Here is a 25816-nt window from a genome sequence, read left to right as displayed (position 1 = left end):
AGCTTTTTTTCTTTTGATTTTAAGGCTGAAAATCCCGCAGTGACGAGCTGCATGTGGACCATGTTTGGAAATGGACTTCATTCAAACTCCAGAAAAAGCTGAAACCCTCTGAGGGCCCTTAGAAGTATCCCTAAAAATATCTGTCACTGTCAAATTGGAGAGTGTGCAAAGTCTGTTATTCAACAAACTTGCACAAACCTGCTTTTTTTGTTCCCGTTTGTTGACGTGGTAATTTGTAGCAGACACACTCTCAGATACATCCCACCCTTGAAGCACATACCAAACAGAACACCTTGACCCCGGTAAGAGACGTCTGTCAAAACATCTCGCTTGTTAAGGCTGGTCGTGTCGCCGCACGGCAGTTAGCTACACAATAGTGTTGCATGATTTTATTTTTTAATTATTAAATAACTTTACAACCTGCTGATGGGTTGACCAGAGCTACATTTTAGGATTAATGAATGGTAGTTCAACCCAGACTGTTGTTCCAAACTAAGGTGATCTGCAGGTCAACATCAACGTCTTCCAATATTCAGGTCTCCTAAATTTTCCTCTTGCGACTCATAACTTTTTACCTCCGTGTGGATTTTCCTACTTCTTCTTGTCTTTGACCTCAGCTGCTGGCTTGATACTTTGAAAAAGAAAGAGCTGAACGTCATATTGTAACTGAAATATCTTGTTGTTGTCCCGAACAGTGAGTTTTTTCCCTTGTCTAATTAGATGGAAGTAGGGCACTAAGGCGGAGAGACAGAATTCCTCAATGGCCTCATTCCACATCTGCACCGTGCTGCAGACGCACAGCTAACAGGATCCAGGTCCATCCAACGTTCAGGCGCTGGAATCAGCTGTGCTAACACCAGGAGATGTGGTTCTGACGTTTCTGTTGGATGTTGCTGTCAATGAGAACACGAGAAATCTGCAAAAGAGTCAATCAAAACCCTTTTTTTTTGCGAAATGTGCAGATTTACCTTCAAATTGAAATGTAGCACAAAGCGAAGCTGCTGGTGCTCAGCTCTGAGTAATCACCGCATCTGGAGTGTGTGCACAAATGTTCATGACTGTGTATATTCATCATTTGAAGCCTTACGAATTACTCACTCCGTGATGCTTCAGCTGTTGTTTTGCTTGTCTTGGATTGACGGTTGCTGCGGTGGAACTTTTCTCAGTCGAGCCGTCACCTGTGGCTGTGATCACAACTGCTGCGTTCATGAGGCATCATGATGAAGCCAGTTTAATATCATCATCACATTGTTGGTAAATATTTGTGGGCATGATCATCATTATGGGCAGAGAATTGCCTGAACTCTTGTCCAGTGATGCGGGGGCAGATAATTCACATTATGTGATGAGGGGGACATCTGCACTCTTCAACAACCAAACATCTGAAAACAGACCCAAGAGACTTTTCTGTGGCCTGAATGCAAAGAGCGGATCGGGCACATATGGGACTGGATCAGACGACGAGGACACACCCTGTCATGCCTCAGTTGGGTGACTCATTAATACTAAACATCTGTAAAACAATGAGAATTTTATATTGTTTGAAAGAATTTAAAACAACAATGTGGCTTTGGCTGCATCCACAGCAGCTTTCTGCGGGATACTCCTGCTGCTGTATCTCTGTGGGAAAGAGTGTATCCTAAAACTAGCTGTACACATTTATTTTTTTTTTATTTCTTATCAGGTATCAGTTGGAAAGATGTGAGGCCAGTTGTCTTTGACAGCTCAGGCTTTGCAGTTTTTCACAGTGTATCATTCCCCGACTTATAGTTTGCCAAATGACGCTGAAGAAAAATAGTGGGCCAGCCATGAATCTTTCAGCAGCATCTTCATGTGATCATCCCCGGTGACATCAATGTTCGCAGATGAAACGCAAAAAAAAAAAAAAAAGTTGGCGCACAGAACCGCCAGTTTTGACAAATTTCGTCCATGCATGGGAAAAGCATGTATATGTGACGGGGTTCCTTCTGGGAGACGTCTTAAAAAATATGAGAGCCGATGTGTTGGAGCAGGACTGTCCAGTGTCCGCCGCGGACTGAAGCACAGAACTGCTGAGAGGAGTCATGGTGGAGGTTTTGCGAGAGGTGGAGCGAACCAGGAAGCAGTGAAATATTTGGCGTGTTGCACGTAGGTGTGCGCACGCACACTGACCGACCTGACAGGCCACTCCTTCACAGCTGTCTCCTCTCAAAACTAACTGTCAATTATTTCACTTTATCTGACCAAAGAGAAGCTGGACTGACTCCCACGGAACCAGAACTTCTTTAGGTGTTTAAATTAGTTGAAGTTTCCCAATTTCTAAACATGACTGAAATGAGTCAACAAATCCATTATTGGCAAATGATGAATTTAAGCTTCTAACTTTCCCACCTGTGTGTTTTCTGGGGCAGTTTGTGGTTTAAAGAAGAATGCAGCTGCTCTGACTCTGACTTCGGGACGTATGGGGCCACCGTCAACGCAGCCTGAGCGTTTTGTCTCCTCTGGCTGCCGGTGAAGTCCCAAAGCATGAGCCAGAAGGTGGGAGCCGGCCAGTATCAGCCCATGATCTCATGAGAAAGGAAGTGAAATGTGTTAAATGTTCCTAGCATGCAGTTTATAAAGGCCTTCTGACGAGTAACTGGAAACAAAGGGAGTGGATTTACACCATGACATCTGACCCAAGTTTGTATGTGTTAACATCTGCATCAGGAAAACAGCTGGCTTAGACGGGACTGAGCCGTACTGGCAGACACTCCAGTCACGTTCTGTAAAGCGTAGTTTTTTGTTACAGTGTCATTAGTAGGTTAAGGTGTATTTTAGATGTTTTGGATATGTCATGTTGTTTCACGGTAAAAGATTATTTTTGGGTTTATCAGTCTGGCAGAAATTTGATCATTTGATCCCTAAAGAGAGCGACTGTGAATGAGTGAAAGAAAAAAGCAATTTGGCAAGAAGTTTCATCAATGAAGCATCTTTGTGTGGTGCTAAATAATTCTCCGAAAGGAGCGCAGGTCAAATCTGTTTCTGAACATAATTATAGGAAAGTTTTCAGAGACAGCCATGTGAAATCCAATCCAAGGTTAATTAGGCAAAGTGAAAAACAATTTCTGAGGATTATTTCCAGACCCTGGAGTCGTGATTTTTTTTTTCTTTTTTTTTTTTAAGGTAGCACAGATGACCGAATTCAGATTAACTGCTGGCCAACATGAACAAGAGCATATAAGGACAAAAATTCCCTTGAAAAGTTGAAAATAATACAATCGTATGAACCCAGTTAAGTAAATACAGCTAAAAGACATAATGAAGCGACTCCAGCTGTTTGGCAGGATTGGCTGTCAGGGAGGAGTTTATCTGCGAGGTAAGCAGGAGGAATCATTTCTCCTGTGTGGCTCAGGTTCGTCCTGTCAGCTCCTCTCAGCTGGATGCTGACATGGAAGCTTCCAGTCAGGCAGATCTTTCTTACGTGGCTTGAAGAAAAAAGGGGGGAATCCCACCCAGAGGGAGTCTGAACTTCAGCAACTCCTCTAAAGAGTCCTTATTGTGAAACTATAACCTGAATAATATGAGCCACTGCTTCACGCAGCTGCTTTTACTGATTCATATCACGGTCCTCAGCTGAGCAGATAAAAACACTAATACTAATCATCCAGTGGAGGAGAATGTAAGACAAATAATAAAGATATGAAAAACTCCTGGTTGTATTTTCAAGCCTCCGTGTCAGATCAGTTCACTGTGTCATATTTCTGAAGGAAACCAGAAGCATATACACTGATGTCAGATTTAATGTTATCAGACTCTGGAATGAAAAACATATGTAACATGTGAAATCACACCCCAATGAGTTAATAAAGAAACCAATTCATAATCAAGAAAAACTGTAAACAATAGCTGCAGAGTATGCGGCCGTTTCTTCTTGTTGCTGTGACCTAATTTTCCCTTCATTATCGAAGTATGTTATTTCAGAAATGAGAAATGACATCCAACACCTTCTGTGGTGGAGCTCTCCAGTAAGCTGGACATATCAGAGGTGTTTGATTTACGAAAGTCACAGGAACAAAAAAAATCAGCGGAAATATTGTTTTTGTGTGCATCACCCTGCAAAACACAGGCCGTTGCATCGGATTCCTCAGAGACTCGCAGAGGACCTGCTGTGTTGTGTATCTGCTTCTCCTAGGTTGGTGTGTGTCATGTGCTGATCACATGTGAGGACCGTCCCTCTCTGCCTTTAGCCAGGCTCTGCATCAGAGACCTCTGGAAAGTCTCATCACATGACTCTGGGACCAGAAACTCCAGCAGGAGGTCGCAGATGCAATAGATCAGGTGTCTGCGGATTGTCAAACAAACAGGGTCAGTTCAGATCGTTCCACTACTGACACACATTCTCAGCTCCCGTGTGCGGCTAAAGACAGAAGACTTGTGCAAATTAGCGCCTGGGTTGCTGACTCACTTGTTTATCTGATGGTCCTGTAAAGACTGCAGCATGGCCTCCAGGCTCAGTCTGTACTTGTCACTGCCCAGTATGTCTGTGATGAGCTCTGCACAGAAACAAACACAGGAAATCACTCCAAGGAATAAACTCATCTTTAGCATTTATGGTGTGGACCAGGCACACATGCACACCTGGGAGCAGCTGCATCAGGCAGTCCAGACACTGCTCCCTGGTCTCCTCTCTTTCCTCTGCACTCCTCTCTGGACGGGGCTGAGCGGGCAGCGTCCCTCCAGGCCACACGGCTTCCTGCAGCACTTGAAGGTAGATCACCCAGCAGGGGGCGCTGGTGAGGCGGGCAACCCCGACATCCAGCCATCTGGGGCAACATGACAGATTTATTGAGAAAGTGCCTGCTGTTGCATTACACAATGCAGGTCACTGGCCTCTGTATGTAACACAAAAAAAAAAAAAAAAGTCCTATGGACATGTTCACTGTGTTCATAAAACTTAAATAGTATTGATGGCGGAATAAGTAAAACTTAAGTTTCAGAAGCAAAATCAAGTATTTAAACAGATTATCCAAATTCACACTGTATCAGAAAAAAACTTATTCTATTATCCTATTATATTCATTGAACTGGAAATCCACAGAACAACCATCCTTGAAGCAATGGTGGAATGAAACTCTATCATACCATACTCCAGAAAAAAAGTATAATGTAAGGGGAAAACCAGAGCATATTTTCAGTACCAGGGGACCTCTAATGAAAACCATCCCACAAATTTAAGCTTCCAACGGCTGAATGTGATTAATTGTCCTGAAATGTTTTCAGTTGATTCTTGTATTTATTGCAGGATTTGTGCAGTGTGGTGTGGTATGGGGTAGGGCACTGCTTTTTTGTGATTTGTTTGTTTTATATGTTTTGTTTATTAAGTGAAATAATTGTGCATTAAAAAAAAAGCACTGTTCAAAAGATCAACTGATTTATTAAAATGTATCTCCACTTATTGGTCCGAACACTAAGAGAGATTTTTTTAACTATTTTGAGTGTCTGTCCCAAGGTTTATTCTTTCACTCTGTTGACCTCTCACTGGAGCTAAAGTGCTACTTCAGGTCGAGTCTTGGATTCAATCTGCGTCAAACGTGAGACAGCAACAGTGTATTTCAGGAAAAGAGCATGATTTTGGAAAGAGGATCTGAGATAATGTCAGGCAACAAAGCATTTATTGTCTCACACAGCTGTCCATTATACTAGAAGAGGATCCAACATCTGGATGTCCAGCTGGGCGAAGAACAAGCGAGAGCAACAAAGTCTCCTGTTAGTAAAAACATATTGATGGTCACATGTTTCGACATGTGTGTTGTAAAAATTGCGTAAAACTAAATAAAGTGATGTCATTTTGACACGATGGTACTCACTGTATGTAGAGAACGCAAATCTAGGCCCGATAGGAAATCTAATATCATCGATAAGTCAACTGTGTTGCTGCAGCTGAACTCCCACCTCTCAATGAAAGTTCCAAAAAGCAGTCTGATGGTCTTCTGGATGTTCTCGGTGCACAGCCAGCTCCACTGATCCTTCATCACCAGACACAAGATGTTCAAAGCAACATCTGCCACAGCTGTGTCTGCGAGAAAAGCACAACCAGGAATTACACAGTAACTCATAAAAACCATGGAAATCTCCATAGACACATTAAACTTCACCAGGATCTCTGTAAAGGAAAAAACAGTCATCAGTGCTCTGGGGATGTTCGGCTCACACTAAAACAACAGTGGGATTTTGCTGCCCCCAAATGGTTAATCTGTGTCACTGCATGTTGTTTCACATTATGAGTGATGCAGTGAGCTGAGCCCCACCTGTCCCGTGAGATTTCTTGTCCTTGACCTGCTTCTCATGGCTCCTTGCTGTTTCTTTCTCGTTTGATCCGCATAAAAGTCCTTCCTGCTCACTGACGAAGCTCTCCAGCGCAGACAGAGACATGCCATTGAGAACCTAAGCAGGCATTTGGTGAATATTATTTGAGAAGCTCAACAATTTGGCACAAATATCATTCGCTCTGACGTGCGTTTGTGTTGTGACTCACAGCACTGCCTTCGCTGAAGCAGTAAGTAACTTTAGGCTGGAGGTCTGGTATGTTAAGAGGAGAGACTTTGCTCGGGAACATCAGCCTCCTGCAAACACAAAACCCAGGAAACCCGAATGAATCAGTAGATCGCCTCCATCGCCCAGCAGCACAGGACACATGCACTCTTGGCGGTGGTTTGAGCTTTCACCTGTACTTTCTGCTGTCTGCTGCTCTTCCATCGGGGTCTCCTTCAAAGTCATCTGTTGGGCTGAGAGTCTCAGGATGAGGGAAGGCCGTCTTCAAAGTGTCTAGAGCATTTTCCATCATCTTAGGAGGAAAACATGAGAGCTTAACATGAGACTATCCAATGTCCTATGATTTGTTCCTCATTTACACAAAAATTCAGTCTGTTTTTACATTGTGCAGATTCCTACTCACCTTATCTATTCTTGACTTGACAAAAGGCTTTCTTTCGAAATAGGAGCAGATATCCGAGTTAAGAGCTAAGAAATCCTGCATGTCGTCGCTGTTGGCTGTTTCAGGAATGCTGCTTAATTGCTAGAAAAAGACAAACATTCCACTTCAAACTTCCAGAAATGTGGTCATGCAGACTGAAGATGTGATTCAGAAACCTACTTTAAGGAACACGTCCAGCTGGCTTTTACGAGCTTCCACCTTCTCATTTTCAGAACTGCCAAATGTCAGATCAGGGAACATTTTCTTTGGACCTTTGACATCTGAAAATCAGAAAAGTGACCGCCGCTGACCACAGTGTACTTATAAAATCTTTTATAAACTTCTTGAGGAAATAATAATTTCTTACTTTTGATAATCTTCTTCACTTCGGGCTTCTCCTCGAAGCGCGTCTGCAGGTTGAGGAACTCGCTGTATCTGCGATTGACGGAGTGACAGGCGGGAGGATCCAGCGTCTCAAACTGAAACATGGACGGACGGTGTGTTTTTATAAATCACACAGCAAGTGAAATGACGGCGGACGGAAGTGTTACCTTCACCGTGTATAGAATGCAGGGATGCGTGCCAGTGCTCCGCAGCTCCTTCGCAGTAATGGTGCCGGAAATGTGCACGTTCTGGATGTTCACAGTAGCCGCGGAGTTGCTGGGGGTTTCAAAAGTGTAGGGGGACAGACAGAGTCTTCTTGGAGGACAAGCTGAGGGTTTCTCTTGGGCGATGCCTGCAGGCCACTGGGAGTCTGCAGACACGACCGCTTTAGACCCAAGATTTCTCAAAGGACCAAAGCATCCAGGAGTTTCTTCGTCCTTGATGTTGAGCGCGTGGCAGAAAGTCGTCGGTGGACCGCACTCACAAAAGCCTCCTGTCAGGTCGTCGTCTGAGTCTGACTGAATCAAGGATTCAAGCGAGATCATTTTGGACTCCAGTGAGTGGGAGGAGGGCCCAGATGTCGGCAAGCAGCAGCTAACTTTGTAAGGTGTGAGCAAACCCTTGTGGCAGTTTTGACTTTTAGCAGGAGACGCCACGCTGGCCGCGCTGCTCTGCGAGGAGTCCCACTCGCTCGTCGTACTCTGGCTCAGCAGGTCGTCGAAGTCTGACGAGCTTTTGCTGGCGAAGCCAGCTGGATCCGAAGAAGACAGGGATTTGCAGGTGATCCAGGAATCCTGCTGAACGGAGCATTTGTACAGCGCATCCTCCGGGAGGTCGTTCACGCCGGCGTCCTGCGGCTCCCGGGATCTGGTGAAAATGTCTACGATGGTTTGGTTGAGCCAGTCGGGGTCCGACACCCTGCTGATGAGCGGCAGCAGCACATTGCAGGTGATGAGCTCTGTCACCATGTATCCTCCGGTCCTGGTCTCCATCTGAGGGTAGGGAACAAGCACGTGCAGGACGAGGTTAACCAGAGCTCTGGAGTAGCTGAGCTCTGCGGCCGGGCTGCTCACGGCAGGGTGAGGCTTGTCTACTTCGCTGTAGAGCTGCCACAGGCTGACATTTGACCTCTGCATCGACTGGATCTGCCTGACGGTCATGTAGCTCTGCAGGTGGCAGCCATAGAGCTCCAGCAGCCGCTGCACCAGCGCTTTCCTGTCCACCCGACGCGCGCGCTCTTTGAGCTCCATCACTGACTCCAGCATGGTATTCCGCACCGCGCGTTCGAACTCCCCCTCCACCTCCGGCAGGAGAGCGCGGTACCACGAGGACACGAAGTCACGCACAGCTTTCTGCACAGCGCTGTGGATCTCGTAGTTCAGCCTCCACTCGTGCTCGGGCGAGCACAGAGACGTGTTGGCTTTCCCAAGAGGCAGGAAGTGTTCCAAGTGGAGGAGGCTGTCGGCGTCCAGCACGGCCCGCGACCCCAGCCAGCCCCCGAGGACCACCAGGAGACTGGTGAAGATGCAGAGCAGCCAGACGTTCACCAGGAGATGGAAGAGGACGAGCCAGGCCAGCAGGGCGCCCAATCCCAACAGCCTCGGCTGCCCAAGGAACTCAGAGAGCGTCCAGTGATTGGAGCTCTTTGCAGAAGGCATGATGGTCAGTAGGCGAAATATGGCCTGGAGAAAAGGAAGATACATAATGTCACATATCCCCCAATAACCATAGAAAAGTGATATTTGGAATTATTCACTGTATTTTAGGTATTCTATGAACGCAATATTTTGATATATTGCATATCAACTTAGGATTTTATCAGTTACAGAGAATCCAAAACATTTACTAGAACAAGCTGGAGAGTGATGCTCCTTAAATTACTGCAGTAATATTATATAACGAGATGTGGGGTTCAGACTCACACGATGTGGATACTCATATTTGAAACACATGGTACAAAGACAATGTGTGTCATTACTTGAGTTGTGTAATTGTGAGTGTCTAAGCAAGAAGAAATGTGGTGTTATTCATTTTTATGAAGCGCTTTTATAATGAAATCAAATGGAAATCCCCACATTTGCAGAGAATAAAACATCTTCACCACATCTCTTCTAGAATGTATTTTGTTTCAAACTGGGATCATTTCACAAAGCTTTGAAAGATTCAAAACACTAAATTCCTGAGTTTATTCATATAGGAGTGAAGTGTGTCAGACAGGTAGTGGAGGCCACACATATTTTTCAATATTTTGTGACTAAAAAAACAAGCTATGTTTGTTTTAACAGACATTTAATCGGGCTTTTGTCCTCAGAAGATTGTTTGATGAATTAAAAGGATGAAACTCTATTGTTCAACTGGAATTTCACTATATATTTCAATTGTATCACTTCAGGATCCATCACATTCACCAGTTCTTTCAAACAATCAACATCCTTGCACACCATTGATTACAACTAGCAGAATAAAACCTGAAGCTCTGTACATACTCACCAGATGCATTGATTTTGTTTCTGATTCTGTGATCAGACTTTCATGTAACTGCAGCTGTAGAGGAAACCCATCAGCTGAAGACAAACAGACCAGTGTACATTCAGCATGTTTAAACTAACCTGGCTGTAATTTATTAACTGATTATTAGCAGAAGTGAATTTCCCTTGTCATGGCAGCTAAGTAACAGTGAAAAAAAAAATCAAGTACCTCGAATGATACAGGAACACCATTATATGTAGAAAGAGACGTGTAAAGTGTCCTCTTCCTCCGAGACTGTCTTCTTAATCCTCCAACTGAGATTATCTGGATAGAAACTGGGTCCATATGGACAGCTCGGTGGCTGTGAGGTGTCCACTTAACCTGCCTGTAAACAGAGGCAGGCCTCAGGCACTGAGAAGACATCACTTCATCAAAAAAAAGTACAATTCTAAAATACTCATTCTGATCGAAAGCAAAGAACAACAACAATGAAATGACAAAATATGACACTCGCTTAATTACAACTATGGATTGAACAATAAATAATTTAAATTATACTACACCAGTTAGAGTGGTGTTAAAATATTGTGTATGTTGTTTTATTAGAAATGAAAAACTCAATGCAGGATAGGAATGCCCAAATTCACTGTTGTGAAAGAAAGAGAGAATTTCATATGGTTTAAATTATTTTTGTGCATCCCTATTTTCCTCTCTTGTATCGTCCTCTTGACATGAATCAGCAGTGAGTGCGTGACATGCCCACCATCCCAAAGCGTTTCCACCGTGTTAAATTGTGTAATAATAATATTATTATAGCCACCAGTGGGCGAAGGGGTGAAACAACACACATGTTTTCAATTTATTACTTAACCCAACAAAACTGGCTTAGCATGTTTCTCTCTCTCTCTCTCTCTCTCTCTCTCTCTCTCTCTCTCTCTCTCTCTCTCTCTCTCGCATTACATAAACGGTTACATAAAGGCGCAGCTGCGGGCAGTGCGCGTCTCTATGGTCCGTCAGGAAGGCGCACATCGCGGGAGCAGCAGCGCATCCATCCGCCGCCATGCCGTCCGAGAAGAGCAGCAGCGCAGGTGAGCTTCCTGTCCGTTCCGAACCCTTCTCTTTATTTTAATGCGACACTTCACCTGCTCGTGGCCGCACTGCATTGACACGCGGTCGCGTCTGGGCTTGACACGCGCGTGGAACTCACGCGCCGGGCTTCATATTTCATTTGTCACGTCTGCATAGGAGTTAAAAAAAAAACAAAAAAAAAAAACCCTGCAGACGTGCGGCTGCAGTGTGGTTCCATGTTGTGTATGAAGAGTGTTCGAGCAGGACCGGGAGATGATGCAGGATGATGATGTCATCAACGTGCGACACCTGTTGCTGAGCGCGTGAGCTGGATCGATCAACAATCAACATGATTTTTACATGATCCGTCGAATTTTCTGCTTCTCCTGTGGATTAAAAGGCGACCGGACTCGCTTCTCAGCATTCCTGGCTGCTGCTCGCTGAAATCGGCACTCTGTCCGAACCTTTTTTTTCGCTCTTCAGTGATACGTGCTGGCTCCACATTCAATCATGCAGCGAGACAAGCGCGCGCCAGAGGGATCAAAACATACTGCGCCTGGTGACAATATCAAAGACACAGTAAGCAAACAAATGGATGCTCTTTTCCAAGATAGTGACTTTATCAATAAAATCACCAAAATCTTGGTAGATTCCCTGATAGAGCCAATCAAGAGGGCTATCACCGATTCCATTACAGAGTCGGTCAGGGACTCTCTTAAATATGAACTGCAGAATACGGTCGATAAACTGGATGATCTGGGGAAAAAATACAATGACATTGTGGACACTCTGGACGAGCAAGAACAGTATTCCAGACGGAACTGCCTTGTGCTGTTCGGAGTCCCGGAAAATGACCGTGAAAATGTAAACGAAACTGTCACGAGTGTTCTGAAAAACAACCTGAACATAGTGGTGCAACCTGGAGATATCGACAGGACCCATCGCCTCGGTCCCAAAAACACCAGGCGGGACAAACCACGGGGGATTATTGTCAAGTTTGCCCACTATAATCTCAGAGACAAAGTTTACAGGGCGAAGAAACAACTAAAAGGGAAAACGCCGAAGATGCACATTCTGGAGAGCTTGACTGCTACACGAGCGAAACTCTTGGACGATCTACGGAAGAAATACAAAGAGAGTCTTGCCGGGAGCTGGACACAGGATGGGCGTCTTTACTTGCTCACTAAAACAAACCAGCGGCATGTCCTCAACAAATTATCGGACGCCAAGAAGCTGCGCATCACCTAACCCTGGAAAAGTGATATCATTCAAAAAGTATCATTTTGAACAACATGCCACATATCTGTGAGTATGGATCATGTGTCACTCTCCTAATGTGACTGCCTGAAAGTTGATAGGATCCAGCCTTTTACTGTGATCCTTGTCTTGACTGCGTTATTTAATTTTCAGTATTGTTGTATTTTTTGTTTTTTGTATGTGTGTGTGTTCCTGAGTTGTACGTGTGTCCTTGTCTGTGTGCTTGTCCGTGTCTCTCTCTCTCTCTCTCTCTCTCTCTCTCTCTCTTTCTCTCCCCCTCCCCCTCCCCCTCCCCCTCCCCGACTACTCGCATTAACTCCCATTTGTGCAATATTAGGTTAGCTTAGATTAGGATAGGTAGGCTTAGACCTGTATAACAATGGCTGTTATATATGATATTACCCTCCTGATGTACACATCACGTCTCTGGTACTATGTATTATGTACCATCCATGGGCCCAGATGACATAATAGCATTTAACAATAATTGTGGCGCACTTGACCAGCATTGCTTTGAAACGATAAACTGCAAAAGATTTGTACCTGAAAAGCTGAAAGATATAACCAACAACCAAAAACATGCTTTTTCTTTATTACATCTAAACGCAAGAAGCCTAAGTAAGCATCACGATGATCTGTTGTCATTACTGGCCAGTCTTGATCACAAGTTAGACATCATTGGATGTAGCGAATCATGGATTAATCAGAAAACTTATATTGACACCCTCAATCTTGATGGTTATGCACTATTCAACAAAAACAGGGTTGGGAAAGCTGGTGGTGGGGTGTGTCTGTATGTAGACCTACGCCATTCAGTGACCACCCGGGATGATCTATTTATCAATGATGGGCACTCCGATTCTTTATTTATCGAACTTAATATCAAAAATGCCAAAAACATAATTGTTGGGGTGATCTATCGACCACCAGATTCCGACTCACATAATTTCACTGTCAATCTGGATGAACTACTGAATAGTATAAATAATTCCAACAAAAATTGCTTCATTCTTGGAGATTTCAATATAAATTTAGCCAAAGACAACTCTGAAAAAAAAGACTTCTTAAATTCTCTTTATTCCTCTTCTTTTTACCCCACAATAAACACATACACTAGAGAAAAAGACTCCAGTAAGTCCATTACTGACAACATCATAACTAATATTCAAAATACTAGCTTTAACTCGGGTGTGATATTATCTGATATTACAGATCATTTCCCTATCATTCTTCTCGCAGATCTTACTACTAAAAATGACAAACCCCATACAAAAAACAAAGCAAAAGCATTAACTAAGAGAAACTTAAGTAAACTATCCAATAATCTAAAAAATAAGTCTTGGAACTCAGTGTATGAGTGTAAATGTCCTGATGCAGCATATTATGCTCTGATTCAGGAATTAGGTGAGAGTATAAAATTGTGCATTCCCGAAAAGACACTAAAAAGAAATCACGGGGACAAGAAAAACTGGCTGACTAAAGGAATTATGACTTCGATCAAAAAGAAAAATGCTTTGTACAAAAACTATATAAAGGACCCTTCTGAAGAAAATAAAATTAAATACAGTAAGTATCGAAATAAACTAACTAAAGTGATCAAAATGAGTAAACGCAACCACCACACCGAGCGTTTCAAGGCTTCTTGCGGTGATCAAAAGCAATGCTGGAAAGTGCTCAACGAAGTCCTCAGCCGGGGCCATAAACCAAATGTCCTCCCTGACATCACAGTGTTCCAAAAAAACGGTGATCCCAGTGTTGGTGACCTTGCGACGTGTTTCAATGAGTATTTTAGTTGTATTGGTGAGACTTTATCAAAAAACATAAGCCCACAAGGGGGCGCCACCTACCATCAGTACCTCACTGGGAATTATCCCAACTCTTTCTTTCTTTCACCCACCAACAACTTAGAAGTAACACAAATTATACTCGGTATGAAAAGCTCCCACACAGAAGGAGTTGATGGCATTAGCAGCAAAATAATAAAATTCATTGTCAGCGACATTGTAGATCCACTTGTTTATTGCATCAATCTTTCACTTCAGCAAGGAGTGGTACCAAAGATGGCCAAAATCGCTAAAATCATTCCAATATTTAAATCTGGAGATAAAAACAATCTACAGCAGTATCGTCCTATCGCAATTTTGCCAGCTTTCTCCAAAATTATGGAAAAAATAGTTTATAAAAGACTCTATGACTATTTTAACAAACACAACATGCTCACCCCGTCACAATATGGTTTCAGAAAGGGAAGTACCACTTGTTTAGCAATCCTGGATCTCATTGAAAAAATAAATGACGCTATTGATAAAGGTGAGTGTGGAATTGGTGTTTTTCTCGACTTATCAAAAGCGTTTGACACTATTGATCATAATATTTTATTAGGAAAGTTGGAGCACTATGGTGTCAGGGGCTTAGCGCTCAGTTGGTTCAGAAGCTACATAAATGACAGAGAGCAATATGTGTACGTAAATGATAATATATCTAACTGTAAAGCTATTAATTGTGGGGTACCTCAGGGGTCAATCTTAGGCCCACTTCTTTTTCTAATTTATGTAAATGATTTCTCAAATTCTTCTCCAGTTCTTCTTAAAGTTGTCTTTGCAGATGACACAAATTTATTCCTATCTCACAAAAACCTGGAACAACTCCAGATTACTGTAAATCGGGAATTGGAAAAAGTTGACACTTGGTTTAAATGTAATAAATTATCATTGAACATAGCAAAAACCAAATTTATCATATTTCGCTCAAGTAAATGTCGGACAAGCCTTGAAAATGTACAAATTAAAATAAGCAATTGTGTACTTGAACGAGTAAAATTCATTAATTTTCTTGGCATCCAAATTGATGAACATTTAAACTTCAGCAAACACCTTGATTACCTAACAATGAAACTATCTAAGTATGTTGGCCTTCTTTTCAAGGTGAGACATTTCCTTCCCCTTGAGGCCCTTCTGACTTTATATAGGTCTATATTTGAACCCCATCTAAATTACTGTAACATCACATGGTGTAATACTTACCCAAGTCACCTCCTAAAATTGCAAGTTCTACAAAAGAAGGCTATAAGAGCCATTTCTTGGGCTAAGTATAACTGTCCATCGGACCCTCTCTTCTATAAACATCAGCTTCTGAAACTCACTGAGTGCAACTTATTTCACAATGCCTGTACCATGTATAATGTCGTGTATAGACTCAATGTTAAACTCTGTCAGTTAATTCCTATTTCTACCCCCTCTCATGACTATAACACAAGGGGTAAATCACTGTTAAAGGGTAAAAATAGGAAGTTGAAATGCACGAGTTTTAGTATAACATGTAAGGGTCCACAGATTTGGAATGAGCTGAGTGAAGACCTTAAAATGTCTAGGTCTTTGCCCATTTTCAAAAAGAAACTTAAACTTAATCTCCTTCAAAAATATAATGGAACCCCGATGAGCTGACGGCTTATTTATGTCCTCTGGAACCCATGAGTATTCTGTATGCAATAATATATTGATGTGTGTTGTATTGTTGCCATGTGCAGGTAGGATTAGTGTAGGGTAGGTAATAGCTTAGGTAACTGTAGGTTGTATGTGATTTTCTGTGTTCAATGCAAAATTCTCCGATCTTAATGTTATAGGGCCCCGCCAATAAGCACTAGACTGCTTCCAAGGGTGTCCCTAGTTACAAAATGATTGTTTCTCAAATTACTGTATGTCTCTATGTGACATCGTCATTTTGCAATTTGTAAATTTGTAATTTTGTAATAAACAAGATTGATTGATTGATTGATTGATGATGGGAGGTCATGTTGACCCAAAGCTGCCAGTTTCAGAACAAAATGTTCTTTCTGGCTCAGTCTGTAAAACCCTCGTCAGGTTTCAGTTACAGCAGCCACAAGCTCCCCGAGAAGAGGCCAGATTGCAGGTTTTAAATGCCAGTTCTTAAAGGGACAACAGGTTGGAGTTGATGGAGTAAGTATTGTTGAGCTGCAGGCAAAATATCCTAAATATGAGTTCATCAAAGCTGCCTGTCCATGTGTTTTTCTTTATTGTTTCCCCCATATGTTTTGTTTTTTCAGACACATACTGCGATCAAATCTGATAATGCTAGTTTTGTTTTGTTTTTTCTGAGGGAGAAGCGCATTATTTGTAATAGCGACCATTTTAATATGTCCTCCTGCAGTGTGGTGTGTTTGGCTCCCCCTCTGCCAGGGACAGGAATAACATAAACATAAGCTCAGGGCTGAAGAACCACATTGTCAAAGCTCATCAAATGTTGGAGCCTTCACATCATTGAGAGTGATCAGACTATAGACTTTTGAATAAACAACAAAGTGATAAGCCATCCGGAAAATCTTCTGCACTGGCTTTATTTATCTTGGGGAGGGGGCTTGAGCCGAAGGAGAGAAAGGCATACTCCCTTGGACTTTTTCATCACAGTCAGATTATTGTGATAATTCAATTTCCCTTTAACCAAGTCATCATGTCATTTTATTAGATTATCTCAGTCTATCATCTCATGTGAGATTTGGAAATTGAATTACTTATTGGCAGTGAAAGCAGCTCTCATCCAGCTGCATGTACGTCACAACTGTATTTTGGCAGAAGCAGTAATAACAGATCGTTCGGGCGACGTCCTGAAGCAGCGGTGCGGTGGTGGACGCTGACAGAGGAGCTGCCTGTTCTCAGTAATTCCAGTCACAGGTCTGCGTGGACTCCGGGGAGGAGCCGTGCCCCTGCGGTCGTCAGACCGGTTTGTGTCACAAAAACAACTTGAACAAAGTCCGCTGTCAAAATCCGTCGCCGCCACACCGAGCTGCAGGTTTACACTTGTGCAAACACAGAATTTGACATTTATATTTTCACTCGGTGGTGCAAGCTGGGCCTGTTTTATAGCAGGAGCTCTGCTGACATAACTCACAGTTTAAAGCAGGACTTTATGTCTTTGTTGTTCTTTCCCAGCGATTTTAACATAGTTGTAACAGTAAGGAGCATTATTCATATCAATCACATTCAGCACTGGTTGACTGCTGCAGCCTCTGAATGCAACAGCTCAGTGCCTTAGTGGCTAAACTCGTATTTTTTTTTTTTTTTTCCTTCAGGGTTTATTTGTTTGCCTTATCCTTTGAGTCTGGGGCCTCAAAGTGAAACTGTTGACCTAAAAACTGGAAAACCCACTCAGGATGGACTCTCACAAAGTCCTTTTTTCCCTCAATGGTGAATTTAAGCAAGAGCAACAAAGCAATCTGCTCTACCCTATTTAGTAACATTACAGTTGACAAACCCTGAGCTTTACACCACTGTATCTCTGTTTCTTCAGATTATTGTCAAAGCCGGTGATATTGTCAATCTGTGTTTCCCTGTAGACGAGGCCAATGGGAAGGCCAAAGAGCCCGTCTCCACGCTGCAGAAGGGACTAGAAACAATCGCTCCCCTGGTACGCTCCGTCGAGGAGACCCCTGAACCCATCCCCACCACGGTACAAGGCACGATTCCATCCTGGATCAATGGCAACCTTCTCCGCAACGGTCCCGGAAAATTTGAGTTTGGAAACACACAGTGAGTCGGGAATGCTGCACGGCGCTGAACCTCAAATCGTCAGACTGACCATGAAATATTTAGCATGAGTTGTTTTTAACCGCAGCTACAACCACTGGTTTGACGGGATGGCCATGCTGCACCGGTTCAGGATCGAAAGCGGCCAGGTGACGTACATGAGCCGCTTCCTGCAGAGCGACGCCTACAAGAAGAACCGTGACAGGGATCGCATCGTCATGTCCGAGTTCGGCACCCTCGCCATGCCCGACCCCTGCAAGAACTTCTTCCAGAGGTTCCTCTCTCGCTTTGAGATGATCGGTAAGTCGACCGTATGCGAAGTGGAAATGAACAGGAAGAGTCACACCAAGTGCTTCATTTCACTATAAACCCGCTGTGAGGCTTTAATCACAGGTTTTGTAATGACGTCAGACCATCTTTGTTTTTTTTTTGTTTTTTTTTGTTTTTTGCGTAGTTGGAGAAGTGAGCTGAGAGAGCTATAGGGAGAAATTCCAGATCAGATAAAATATTATGATGTTTGGACAAGTTTGCTGGAGCCTCTCAGGAGCTCCGCGTATATCAGTGGTTTGAGTTGCATAACGGTGAGGTACACCGGGGAGCGAGGAGGGAGCAGAAGAATGTTCACAGCCCCACCGGAATATTTAAAGTAACTACAAGCTGTAAATCATGTCGCAGAAGTGCTGTTTTTAAAGTAGAAAAGCTTGTGCAGTCATTCAAAAAGACAACCCCATGGTTTTTTCCCCCCCCCCCTCTCCTTTGTTGCAGAACCCACAGACAATGCAAGCGTGAGCTTTGTGAAATACAAAGGCGACTACTACGTCAGCACAGAGACGAATTTCATGCACAGAGTGAACCCGGAGAGCCTCGAAACAGTGGAAAAGGTGCCGCCGCCGTGTTCTGCAGGTCGCACGCAGCATTTCTTTCAGCCAGATCCATCCTTCACGTCCTGTGACGTGTTCTGCAGGTGGACTGGAGCAAGTTCATCGCTGTGAATGGCACCACTGCTCACCCGCACTACGACCCCGACGGCACCAGCTTCAACATGGGAAACTCCTACGGAAGCAAAGGTTTGCCCCCCCTCCCCCCTTCCCCATGTTACTGGTCACTAGAGACTAAAATAACTAGTTTAGTTACTTGGTAACAACACAGCTAAGATAAAATAAAAAAAAAAAACATGCACACTCTTATAAAGGTAAGCTGCAGATGTGAGACAGCCGGCTGACCTCGTCTACTTTCTCACTACGGTGTCCTTTGTTACAGACGACACCCAGACCCGCCACCATTGTTGTGTTGTGTAGTTTTCCAGCTGCTTCTTTAACTGACTGAATGCTCCAGCTCATAAATGGTGATTGAACTTCACTTCTGTGGAGCATTTAATCACTTCAGGAATCTCAAAGCGCTTTAAATCGGTAGTGACATTCACTCAGCCACTCGGAGCAACCGGGGTGTTATTGTCTTGCTCAATGGCACTCTGGCACACGGGCAAGGTGAGGTTCATTATCGAAACTGGGACTGACTGTTTGGAAACCCTGCGGGTTTTGATCCCAGCGTGTCTCTGAAATGGCAGGACGGCTGTTTCGTCTCGTCCTGATTGGTAGGGGTCGGATTAATTTCACTTTCAAATAAAACGCCACACAGGTGGCTTCAAGGTCGCCCGAGGTGCAAAATTCACCCAACAGTCTCCGAAATGACGGCAGTGATGAAAATCTTCTCTCCCCTTTGCATTAAGTGCAGTAGAGGTGCAATTAAGACTTAAAAAAAAAGAAGTTCAATTATGTTTATTGACTGATCAAGCAGTTGTTTCTATCAAATATACAGTTTTGATTTGGAGGAAGCGAGTTTAGTTTAGTTATTTTTTTCCCCGGAGGCATCAGATGTCTCTCTGGATTGTGGTAATGGTAATGACACTAAATGTATTTCAGAATTCTCCCAAGTGCCTCTTCTGCTCAGATCCCGAGGCTGTTCATTCAGGCCTGACACTTTCTGCAGCTGTTCCGCCCCAAATTTGAGGATTTTTTTTTTCTTCAGGTGGACATTGTAAAAAAACAAAAAAAAATCCCCCAGGCTTTTGAATTTCAATTGTTCATAGATCAGAAGGTGTCTCGGTTGCTTTTTTTTTTTTTTTTAAAGTGTATCTTGACAATAAAATCTAAATTATTGTTATTGAACATCTGCCGTTGTTTGTTCCTATCTCCCCTCACAGCATATGCCTGTAAATATCCTGACACCATTATCACATTTTTTTTTCTGTTTTGTTTATTTTTCCAGGAGCTCTGTACAACATCATCCGTGTACCTCCAGAGAAGACAGATGGCAAAGACACCCTGCAAGGAGCCAAAATCCTCTGTTCCATTGTGCCTGCAAACAAGTCCCATCCCTCCTACTACCACAGCTTTGGTGAGCCGCCGCTCCCGGGGATCGCTCATTAGCGCCGTCAGATGCAAGACTCAACAATGCCCCTCTTCACGCTTCCAGCCATGTCTGAAAACTACGTGGTGTTCATCGAGCAGCCAATTAAGATGGACCTGCTGAAGATCGTCACCTGCAAGCTGAGGGGGAAGGCTCTGAGCGAGGGCATCTACTGGGATCCCAAGCAGGACACCGTCTTCCATCTTGTTGACAAACACACAGGCAAGGTGAGATGAGAGACCGGGTGGAAACTTCCCCCCCTGCCCCCCCTCCCGGGGGGGCTTTTCGTGGTTGATCTCAGACGGCCCTCACTCTGTTTTCTGCTCCGCAGGTCAGCTCGGTGAAGTACCACACCAAAGCCATCTCCACCTTCCACCAGATCAACGCCTTCGAGGAGGACGGCTTCCTGATGCTCGACATGTGCTGCGCGGACGACGGCCAGGCCATCAACAACTACCTCATTCAGAACCTGCGCAAATCAGGAGACGCGCTGGACAAGGTTAGAACAGGAAACTTCCCTTTGCAGTTATTAAGTGATGAAATTAAAAAAAATACTGAAGCCATCTCTACTTTTTGCTTCTTCGTGGTTTTTATTTTGTTTTTTTTGTGCTCAAAGATAAACCAGCACTTCACTGTTCCCCCCTCCAGGTGTACAACACTCTGTCCAGACCTTACCCTCGTCGCTTCGTTTTGCCCCTGCAAGTGACCAATGAAACCCCGACGGGCCAGAACCTGAACACCCGATCCTCCAGTGAGGCGACCTGTGTCAAGATCAGCAACGAAAAGGTGAGTTGATGTTGATATTACCTTAATCTCACCACTGACATCAGAGTAACACCTAGATATTTTATGGTATTTTAAGAAATTACAAAATATCTAAGGGAAAAGAGAGTGCAAATGCATTTTTTAATCAAACTGAACTTAATAGTGATAAAATCAAAATGTATGTACCAGTTGTAATTAAATAGAAATAGAGGGGTCAAAAGAAAAATGATGCAAGTGTCAATACTTATATTTATATTTTTCCTTGATTGATTTTATAGTAGTCTGACTGTGGGAGCTCATAAAAAGCTATAGGCTACAGGGAATTTTTTTTCATGTCAAATATAAAATATTATTATGTATATGAGGGTCACAAATCTGAACTTTCACATATTTATGTTATTTTAATGTATAAGAATATACCATTTTAAATAGAAACATGTTATAAAACAGTTATAACGAGATACAAAAACCTATCTTAAATTATCACATTACATTTGAAAATATCAATATTTTATCGTTATTAAAACTAGATTTTTAGTTTTAAATCCACTGCTGCATTAGCTGGGACCTCTGTGGTTCAGTTCATGAACGATGATCTCAGCTGAACTGACCCCAGGAGGAAGTTATGTGGGGATAACAGCAGCGATCGCCCGCCGCTCTGCTCTTTGTCAACAGGTGTTCTGCCAGCACGAAGATCTCCACGGAGACGACCTGCACCAGTACGGCGGTCTGGAGTTCCCCCAGATCAACTACGCCCGGGTCAACGCCCGGCCGTACCGTTACTTCTACGGCTGCGGCTTCAGACATCTGGTGGGAGACTCTCTGCTCAAGATGGACCTGAAGGACAAGACGCTGAAGGTGTGTGTGCGTTCTGACAAGAGTTTAACGTGATGAAAACTTTCAAGGACACTCAGTTTAAATATTTTGGAAGAAACTATCAGCAGAAGTTCTCATTTGTCTTCTAGCATTTAATGACAACCTCTTCTGCTCTTAAAATGAAAGATGAAGTTTAAACTGAGCCGCCTGTGACCGGTGAACCCCGCAGGTCTGGTACCAGAAGGGCTTCTACCCCTCGGAGCCGGTGTTCGTGCCGTCGCCCGGCGCCGAGGAGGAGGACGACGGCGTCATCCTCTCGGTGGTTCTCACGCCTTCGCAGGTGAGGCTCCGTGTGATTTGCTGAAAACTTGACCTGCGCAGGTGTTGGAGGAGAACTGAGTCGGTTCAATAAATCTGCAGACCGCTGCGTGATTCCATCAGTGTGACAACGTGAGACTTTAAAATGTCGTTTTTGTAAACAGGAACTTTACTGGCACTGATATATAATTCAAGCAACGTAATCACAGTTGCACCCGAGTCCAGATTTTCAGTACTTTCCCACCTGTGCCGGGTCCCTGTTGAATATTTCTCGGTGACGGGTTCAGTTTGTAATCAGCGGTTTAGGTTCCCCTGAGCTGCTGTTCCCCCCAGGAGGCAGACGGACATATCAACACGTCCGGTTAATTTTCTCCGGCGAGTGCGTTATCAACTGGACTCATAATCAAGCGTAAATATTCATGAGGGTAAAGAGCAGACTCATACATATTCATTGAGGAATCCACGCAAAGTGACAGTTTGAAAATTACAAATGGGGAAACTTCTGAAGCGCAGTGGCGTAATGGCAGGAAATGGATTTTCTGACCACATTAGTCGGGCAAGAATTGAGAAATTAGAGCAAAAACAAGAAGCACTTTAGAATTCTAAGTAATTTATTAAGTGGGCTTTAATGTGAATATTCTGTCGCCTTTTTCCAAGCAGGGTTTTTTTTTTTTTTTTTTCAAATTGCAAACAATCACAGAAAATGTGTCAACTTAAATCATAGTATTTTACTTTACGTTGAATCTTGATATTTACCATAACTTAGACATTTAAGGTGGTAAAAAGAATCAAACAGTGTCCTGTGTTGTGGCAGTGTGTGTCTAAAGAGTGTGACGGTGTTTCATTAGCCTCACTTCGTGGTGCCGTTTCAAAGAATTTAAATAAATAGTGAAGGAGAGTAAAGATCAGTCTGTGTTGTGACCTGCGACAGTTTTTTTAAATTTTTTTATTAACTCGTATTATGAGAAACTACCGTTCCTACCATTATTCTTAGAATATGTTGTTATTTGAATAAAGGGCTGTCTAAGCAGTGCATTATTAGATGGCAAAGCAGCAGAAAAAATGTGAGGGTCAGGTTTTCCCCTTCTCACGTTATTATTTTCCCTTTTTAGTTTTTGAGAGGGAATCAGATAAAACAGAAACATATACATAATTTTACTGCATGTATAGAGACTAATTGAAAGTTAGAAAAAAAATCTCTGCAGTTGCTGGCAATCAAATACACAATATATTTCAAATTTGAAGCAAATCCAATTAACGTAATGAGCTTGATTGACTTGAATTTCCTCTGGTAAAGACAAAAAAGCAAAAGTAACTTTACAAAAAATATGAGAAAACGTGAAAATACAGCCATTAACTATGTGCTGCTTATGTGGAAATGTCGGGGTGTTGTATGTGGTGCTATAGAAATGAAACTGAAGAGAATTAAACAGAAAAATAATTGAATTTATTGGAAAAACCCTCATGTCATAATGCAGTCTCAACACCTTTGCAATATTTAACCACGGATCTGGGGCAAAAGTTGCTCAATGCAGGTTGCTGTTATGGACCTGACCTCTGTGGTTTTCCCAGTCGTCACTCCTCCAAATCCGTCTCTGCAGGATAAAGCCACGTTCCTCCTGGTTCTGGACGCCCGGACCTTTGAAGAGCTGGGACGAGCCAGCGTGCCTGTTAACATGGCTTACGGCTTCCACGGTACCTTCAGCGCTTCCGCATGAGCCTGATTCTGTTATTCTCAATATATTTCTGGTACTCAGCATAATATATTCAGAATGCCACATCCAGTATTAAGCCTTGAACCACTACATATATTCCTGATGGTACTCGTTTGCGGCTGCGTTTCACGTGCCGGTACTGACAGACTCCTAACTTTTTTTAATAATTTCTCCAAAGCCTTTTTTTATGAAACATATTCGTATCACTCTAAGTACTTAATATTGCATGAATGTGAAACTGACACTATACTGAAGGATACGACGACATGTGTGAGCATCAAACGGTAACAGGGGAGCTCCAGAATGTAACAAGTTCACTTTTTTAATCTTCTTGTAATCTTTTTTTTTTTTTAATTTTGCCTCATTTTTTTAATACAGATTTTGATGACTTTTATATATCTTTATATACTTTTCCAATAATTTTTCAATAAATTTGTGAAATTTAAAGTGCGTCCATTGTTTGTCTGTCTTTGAAATCTGCTGACATTTATTTCTTCTCCAAAAACAATCAAGCATTTTTTTTTTTTAAATACCGTTTGACTCTTAAGGCCCTTCATTTAAGAATTCTTGTGTAATAAATCCGAAATATAAGGAATTTTCACAGTTTGAAATGCATCATGGTGAGAAAACCTTTCATTTTTCTAATAAAAATTTTGAGATCTGACTGTGTAAGACAGCTAATATAAAGTTTGAGAAGTTGCTTTATTACATTTTTCAATTATGGTGAAAATGGAGAACACTTAAATGCTGTAGATGAGGTTTTAGTTTCCCTTTTGCAAAAGTAGATTTGCCAAAAGAAAGTTTAGGCTTTACAATCTTCAATTAAACTGCAATTCATTGACCAAAAAAAAAAAATCTTTTTAAAAATTAGTTTTTCATCATTTATCTTGAAACAGGGCCAGTAGCAGAAGCAGCATGAATGTGTTTCAACATTTTGTGGGGGAAATGCTTGTGAGTTTTGTCGTTTCATTGATGAATCAGCTGAGCGTGTTGTGGTTTGAGTCTGGTGGAACAGAACAGATCGTCCACTAGAGGTCAGCAGCTAACTGCCTCCTCTGAGCTCTGCCTGCAGAGCTGGACCTTCACTCACATCCTGATGGAAGATTGTTCAGTCAAAAAAAAAATCACAAACGAAACAGGGACAAGTTGGTCCTTTTTGTGTGTCTGTGTGTGTTTGTGTGTGTGTGTGTCAGGTTTACCATGTTACAACTCAGTTTTTAGCTGCGTTATTGTGAATATTGAGGAATCTACTACTTTCTGGCTCAAACAGTTTCTACAAAAGCCTGCAGGACCGTCTCAGAAGGAGGCGGACCCAGCAGGGCCATACAGGCGATATAACAGGGATCAAACCTGTGACCCTCTGACAATGGGACAATCTGTAACCGCCGGCCCACCCTGTACTTCAAAAAGACACTGCAAACACTGGAGGAGTCTGGCATTGAACCTCAGATGGAGTATTTCCAAATCTGTGACCTTAACAACTGCATTTATAGGACACTTCAGACAAAAGTGCCTTCACTGGTTAAAAAAAAAAAAAAAAAAGAAAGGAAGAAAAACCTTTTTAAAAACAGAGAGAGAGGGAAAAAAATGAGAATAAATTTTGGCTGAAATAAACCAGAAGAGATGTGACGCAGATTAAAATCAAAACAATGGATTAAAGTGGAGGACTAACAGCAGCTTGCTGTTTCACTTTTTGGGCTGCGTGTGTGGTCAGAGAACAGATGCACATTTCCATAGAGTGAACAGAAGAGAGAGAGGGAAAGAAAAAAAACTTTCTCTGTGTGCTCCTGACAGCCGGTTAAAGCAACAGGACCCAAACCCTGTAAAGAAACCTCCAAATGTAACAGCTTTGTTTTGTTTTTGTTTTCGTTTTTATTCTAGTTGTTCAGTTTAGGGTTGTTTCAGGAGTAACGAACAGGAATTACTGATGGTGACAGCAGAGTATTTTATGTTCTAACAACATGTTAATCTTTTTCTCCAAGTAATAATGTATATGCATGCAAATTAAAGCAAAATATCTGTCTTTTTTTATTATGGCTGCATCAAGATTCTCACATAACTGCAGCATTCACACCGTAAGAATAAAGAGTAGTTAGATTAAACATGAAAGAACTGCCACCCTCTTAAACTATCAACCAGTT

At 42.7% G+C, this 25816-nt stretch overlaps 2 protein-coding genes across 5 annotated transcripts; one reads left to right on the top strand and one right to left on the bottom strand.

Annotated features, from left to right (window-relative positions):
* Positions 1-3625: 3625 nt before the first annotated feature.
* On the bottom strand, positions 3626-10957 carry snx19a (sorting nexin 19a). Of its 4 annotated transcripts, none has more exons than XM_030100410.1 (13): positions 10930-10957; positions 10016-10172; positions 7486-9000; positions 7302-7413; positions 7115-7215; positions 6917-7036; positions 6687-6805; positions 6497-6584; positions 6270-6405; positions 5914-6037; positions 4600-4784; positions 4427-4514; positions 3626-4303 (listed from the first exon to the last, which is right to left on the bottom strand). In XM_030100410.1, the coding sequence occupies exons 2-13, from the start codon at positions 10130-10132 to the stop codon at positions 4165-4167; spliced, it is 2844 nt and encodes a 947-aa protein (XP_029956270.1). In that variant the 5' UTR covers positions 10133-10172; positions 10930-10957; the 3' UTR covers positions 3626-4164. The 4 variants fall into 4 exon arrangements, with proteins under 4 accessions (XP_029956270.1, XP_029956269.1, XP_029956271.1 ...); XM_030100409.1 differs by lacking the exon at positions 10930-10957 and adding an exon at positions 10760-10880; XM_030100411.1 differs by lacking the exon at positions 10930-10957 and adding an exon at positions 9809-9882 and having other exon boundaries at positions 10016-10875.
* LOC115395055 (beta,beta-carotene 9',10'-oxygenase-like) lies at positions 10753-24071 on the top strand. Its single transcript, XM_030100412.1, has 12 exons — positions 10753-10875; positions 17463-17655; positions 17741-17952; positions 18418-18533; positions 18617-18719; positions 19921-20049; positions 20128-20288; positions 20393-20560; positions 20710-20847; positions 21502-21684; positions 21872-21982; positions 23562-24071. Exons 1-12 carry the CDS (start codon positions 10848-10850, stop codon positions 23676-23678), a joined length of 1659 nt encoding a protein of 552 aa, XP_029956272.1. The 5' UTR covers positions 10753-10847; the 3' UTR covers positions 23679-24071.
* The last annotated feature ends 1745 nt before the right edge of the window (positions 24072-25816 follow it).

The sequence above is a fragment of the Salarias fasciatus genome, chromosome 10 (genome assembly GCF_902148845.1).
Source record: "Salarias fasciatus chromosome 10, fSalaFa1.1, whole genome shotgun sequence".
Classification (NCBI taxonomy): Eukaryota; Metazoa; Chordata; class Actinopteri; order Blenniiformes; family Blenniidae; genus Salarias; species Salarias fasciatus.
The sequence above is the reverse complement of the archived record's forward strand: the minus strand, read 5'-3'. Positions and strand labels throughout refer to the sequence as shown.

What these genes read in the sequence shown, in the direction of transcription:
- snx19a (XM_030100408.1), bottom strand. Translation starts at nt 10,210, where the DNA reads ATGTCTTCTCAGTGCCTGAGGCCTGCCTCTGTTTACAGGCAGGTTAAG. An exon ending in GTGTTCCTGTATCATTCGAG is followed by an intron (nt 9,001 to 10,015) that starts GTACTTGATTTT and finishes CCTTTTCTCCAG; the next exon opens with GCCATATTTCGCCTACTGAC. An exon ending in CCTGATGCAGCTGCTCCCAG is followed by an intron (nt 4,515 to 4,599) that starts GTGTGCATGTGT and finishes GTTTCTGTGCAG; the next exon opens with AGCTCATCACAGACATACTG.
- LOC115395055 (XM_030100412.1), top strand. Translation starts at nt 10,848, where the DNA reads ATGCCGTCCGAGAAGAGCAGCAGCGCAG. An exon ending in CGAGAAGAGCAGCAGCGCAG is followed by an intron (nt 10,876 to 17,462) that starts GTGAGCTTCCTG and finishes GTTTCCCTGTAG; the next exon opens with ACGAGGCCAATGGGAAGGCC. An exon ending in TTGACAAACACACAGGCAAG is followed by an intron (nt 20,289 to 20,392) that starts GTGAGATGAGAG and finishes TCTGCTCCGCAG; the next exon opens with GTCAGCTCGGTGAAGTACCA.